We start from the raw sequence: 5,290 nt of genomic DNA on the forward strand, positions 1-5,290 counted from the left end.
ATAAAACAAGGGATAAAAGTACTCGCAAACAAACGTTTTCATCACGCTTTAACAACAAACGAAAGGCCACACTGTCTGTTTGTAATAATCTATTTAAATGGAGGACGGAACTCAGCTGCGGAGTCACGTTCAATCTCACGTGCTCGGGCACAGGAGTAGGTGCTGGTAAGCAAAAACGAACCAAACAGTCTCAGAGCATCATAGTACCGCCTCTAGTACAATCTGACTACTCTGACTAACATAAGAGTGATGTGTGGTGGAGAACGGGATTGCTCAAGGTGTATCAGTGTTTGTATGTTACGTCACATATATCACTTAAATTGTTATCCTTGGTTTAACACAGTCCTATAGTATCAACAGGTAGTTCAAGATAGATTCAGCAGGTGGCAGTAGAGTTCACTTAGAGAAATACAGTCTTATCATATTCAACGGATAATTTTAGATAGATCCAGCAGGTGGCGGTAGAGGCCGCCTACTCACTGCAGACAGATAGTATTCGGTCTAAATAGGTGACGTTATACAGCCTCTCTAGTCAGTTGAACTAGAGGGCGGATACTTGCTGTTAGGAGCTTCCGCAGTGAGAGGCAAGGAGGCACGGAGGAATCCGGGTTCAGCAGGGCTAGGGGCCCGATCCAGAGTCCAGGTATGTGGCGAGTGCTGCGGTGGTCTCCCGTATCCGTCTGGCGTTCCTATCAGGATATTGGAACGCCAGTCTTCCGTATTGCTGGCGCTTATGATGCGGCAGGGGGAGTTCCCTGATGACGTCGGCGGACCGGGGGGTTAGGAAGCCCTCGAGTCCGCGACGCTGCACAGCCCGATCTGAGGGGGATGTTACACTGTTAACCCAACATGGTATCCCCCCGACTATGTAACACAGTAGTCTCACCGTCCACCGACCGCAGTCAGCCAACATTGACGCGTTTCAGGGGCAAGCCCCCATCCTCAGAATTGGTTTGCAGGTGCTTTTAATAAGCCACCATTTGAGAATTTCTGCATTTCCCCATTGGGTTTAGTTCCAAAAAAAGAACCCAATTCCTTTTGTTTAATTCATCACCTTTCTTATCCTAAAGATGATTCTCTCAATGCAGATATAGATAGAACTGTATGTTCTGTATCTTATACTACTTTTGATGAAGCAATTGCCAAAGTTAAAAAATTTGGTCGTGATGCATTATTGGCGAAAGCCGATATTCAGTCAGCATTTAGGCTCCTGCCTATAGTCCCAGCTGCTTTCAATTCTTTTGGTTTTTATTTCGAGGGCTATTATTTTTTCGATAAGTGTTTACCAATGGGTTGTTCTTTATCTTATTTTTACTTTGAAACATTTTCTTCCTTTTTAGAATGGGTAGTGTCGGTGGAGGCGGACTATGATGGCATTGTCCACTATTTAGATGATTTTTTGTTTATAGGCCCTCACGATTCTCCTATATGCATGAATTTGTTCAAGCTTTTTAGTTCTATTTGTAGTTATTTTGGGATTCCGTTAGCGGAGGAAAAATCAATTTTGCCTACTGTGTCATTGCAGTTCTTAGTTATTCTAATTGATACATCGGAATTTAGTTTACCTATGGAAAATATTAATAGGACGCATTCTTTTATTACACAACTTTTGCAAAGGCGTAAGGTTTTGTTGAGAGATCTGCAATCTTTGTTGGGTTTGCTGAACTTCGCTTCCCGCATTATGCCAGTCGGTCGCATTTTTTCGAGAAGATTTTATTTGGCAATTTCAGGGCTTAAGTCCCCATTCTCCCATGTTAGATTGAGTGTGGATTTGAAGGAAGACTTGTTGGTTTGATACAATTTTTTGGACAATTTCAACGGCAAGTCATTTTGGCAGAGTGATTTCATCCCGGCAGAGGAGATCAACTTGTAGACGCCGCTGGTTCTACGGGTTTTGGGGCCATTTGGAACAATCATTGGTGTTGTGATAGGTGGCCTCCTTCTTGGGTGAAGCTTTTTCCAGTGGTAGTGGCTTTGGAAATATGGGGTGTTAATTTTTCCAATAAGCGACTTTTTTTTTACTCTGATAATAAAGGGGTTATTTTTGCTATAAATTGTTTGTCTTCCAAGTCGCCTTTGGTAATTAAATTTAGGGTTGCACAGATACCAGGTACAAGTACGAGTGCATGTACCGATACTTTTGAGCTCCAAGACTAGACTAGAGAAAAATTCAAAAATTAGGAGGCAGCTGTCATTTGTAAGGAGCACACGGAGATCCTGTGATTTGTACATCTCTGTTTTAATGTATGATTTTGTTTTTATAAATATAAATAAAGGGATGCACAGATACCAGTTTTGCGAGTACGAGTACTGGTACTTGCCGAGTACTTACAAGTATGAGTACTGATACATTTTTGTTTATTGTCATGTGACAGTTTTTCTAAAACAATACAGACTAATGATTTCAGGACAGTGGTGGAGCGCCAGAGCCAGGTCCTAGCTGCAACCGCTGCAACCCTGGTAGTTCTCATGAAAATGCCAAGTATCTGCACTGGTACTCGAAAAGTATCTGTGCATCCCTAATTAAATTGTTGAGACATCTAGTTTTCTTATGCCTTAAATTAAATATCTGGTTAAAAGCAAACTTCATCCCTGGAAAATTGAATGTATTGGCGGACTCTTTGTCCCGATTTCAGATGCAGCGGTTCTGGGAACTTCTACCGGACGTGGATCGGGAGCGTTTCCCATGCCCAGGGCATCTATGGAATTTAATTTGGACCTTATTTCAGGAACCATCCGCAATTCGGTGGCACCGAAAACTTGGGCTGATTACTCTGCTGTGTGAGGAAATGGGTTTGTCTTCTATCTCCCCATGTGAAGAATCTATTTTAGCTTTTATTTGCTCAATAATTAAATGCAGACCTTCCTATAGCCACTTGGCTAAAACGGTATCTGGCATTTCCTTTTTCTTTAGATTATTTAATCTGCCCCCATGTTGCAGTTATTTTACGGTTTAATGGGTTTTGAAAGGTTACAAAAAGGGCAATTTTTATCCTGACGCTAGGCGTCCTATATCAGGTGAGCTTCTTAACATACTTTGCAGAGCGAGCTCTGGGGTCTGTCCTTCAGCTTATGAGGCTTTGTTGTTAAATACGGCATTTATTTTGGCATTTTTTGCAGCTCTTTGCATTTCGGAGCTAGTAGCACCTAATAAAAGGGGTAAGTCGGGTCTTTTGTTTAATGAGGTGTTATTAGTTGAATCTGCTGTTCATATAAAGATTGCTAAGTCAAAAACGGATCAATTAGGATTGGGTCATTGGTTGACTTTAAGAGCTGGCAGCGATCCTCTTCTTTGTCCAGTAGTTATGGTACATACTTACCTTTTATCCAGACCTCGGGTTGATGGAAATTTTTTGATCCATTTAGACGGTCCTCCACTTACGATATTCCAATTCAATACTGTTTTTAAAAGATGCTTGTCACGTTTAGGTTTAGAAGATTTAAAATTTTCATCCCATTCTTTTAGGATTGGGGCGGCTACTGAAGCCGCAAAATTGGGTCTTGATGAATCAGTAATTAAGAGAATTGGACGATGGGCTTCCAACAAATTTAGTATCTATGTGCGCCCTAATCTATCTCTTTAATTTCAGGAAGGAGAACTATAGTGTGGATCGTTGGACATTCATTTGTCTTTTAGGCGCAGAACCGAGCGGCTCATCGAAGTTATTCAGAAAATTTAAGTATGCCTAAAGACATATGCCTAAAGACAGTGTGTGTTCTGGAAGGGGATTAGAGGTTTGCATTGGTGTAAGTTAATGCTTGTTTTGTCAAATTTATTGAATTGCTGGCCTACTCCGGATATAATTATTATTCATTTGGGGGGTAACGATATAGGTCATGTCAAAACTTTAGATTTATTATATAAAATGAAAGGGGAGTTATCTAGTTTAAAGAAAGCATTGCCCGGCACTTTCTTTATTTTCTCCAAGATAATACCACGATGGGTATGGTTGTCTTCTGTGGCAGGCCGCCCTTTTGTGAAAATTAGTAAGCGCCTGAACAAAGCAATGGAAAAATGTATGCCGCTTTTAGGTGGGTTTTCTTTTCGGCATAGGGATTTGGAGGGCTTTTATCGATAGGACGCGATACATCTCTCAGATGTGGCTTTAGACATTTTCAATTTGAATTTACAGAGTTGTATTGAGATGGTCGCGGCTGGTGGTGGTGCCTGGGCTTGCGGTAGTGCATGCCAGGCTGGTGGGGACTATACCCTTAAGTGATGTATTGCTTGAGTTTCAATAACTGGGCAATTGGTTGGATATAACGTTTTAATGGTTGATTGATTCAAGTTTTGGTTAATAAATATTTTTAAAAAACATATTATTTATACCAATAAAATGCTGCAGCCAATATTGCCAAACTAACTAACATAGCGTATGTGTTTTATTTATTTAAAGTATTATTGTTAGTATAAGCATATGTCACCTGCAGTCCCATGTAATAATGGCATCCATTAGAGGCCCATTTTCATGGGAATGTGGGGACTGTTATTGGTATTTTTGTGTGTTTTTCTCTATGTTTTTCTATTTCAGTTTACTGCCCCTTTAAGAAAATTTAACGGACGATTTTTCGGCGGGAAAATATGTTTTTCCGGCGGGAAAACATCGCCGCGAGGACTTCTAGAAGATTCTACAGTTACCCTATATAAGGAGGTGCTCCAAGAAGTCGTCAGTCTGGATCCCAGTTCAACAAGCCCCCCCCCTCCCTAGTCGCGGTGTTTATGTGGTTTGTCACCTCATATGAGGGGGACTATACCCTTAAGTGATGTATTGCTCGAGTTTCAATAACTGGGCAATTGGTTGTATATAACGGTTTAATGGTTGGTTGATTCAAGTTTTGGTTAATAAATATTTTAAAAAAACAGATTATTTATACCAATAAAATGCCGTGGCCAATATTGCCAAACTAACTAACATAGCGTATGTGTTTTATTTATTTAAAGTATTATTGTTAGTATAAGCATATGTCACCTGCAGTCCCATGTGTCTGCAAATGTTTTGTAAGATTAATTTCTGAAAAAATGTAAAGATGTTTTAGAGCTCCAAGATATGCTAAACTCTATTGTTTTATACACTCAGTTGAGTTGATTTACTAATGAGAAAAGGGCTGTTCACTTTGCAAGGGAATGTTCCCTTAGCTTAGTGAATAAAGTGAAGTTCAGTTGACTTCCATCTTCCAAATATTCACAAGCAAAAATACTGGTACATTTTTATTCTTTTTGCATGCAGGCACTGCGCTACCATATAGGCAGGTCAAGGGGGGCAGGTCAGGGGAGGGGTTGGGGGGGCGG

At 40.5% G+C, this 5,290-nt stretch overlaps 1 protein-coding gene across 1 annotated transcript in view; it reads right to left on the reverse strand.

Moving 5' to 3' along the window:
* Positions 1-619: 619 nt before the first annotated feature.
* LOC108796571 (otopetrin-1-like) overlaps positions 620-5,290 on the reverse strand; it is a 50,967-nt gene continuing 46,296 nt past the window's right edge. The window contains exon 7 of the mRNA XM_018568064.1: positions 620-819. Within this exon, the coding sequence (XP_018423566.1) occupies positions 620-819 (200 nt within the window). The remainder of the gene's footprint in view (positions 820-5,290) is intronic.

Source organism: Nanorana parkeri, unplaced genomic scaffold (assembly GCF_000935625.1).
Source record: "Nanorana parkeri isolate BGI_ZX_2015 unplaced genomic scaffold, ASM93562v1 scaffold1134, whole genome shotgun sequence".
In the NCBI taxonomy this organism is placed as follows: domain Eukaryota; kingdom Metazoa; phylum Chordata; class Amphibia; order Anura; family Dicroglossidae; genus Nanorana; species Nanorana parkeri.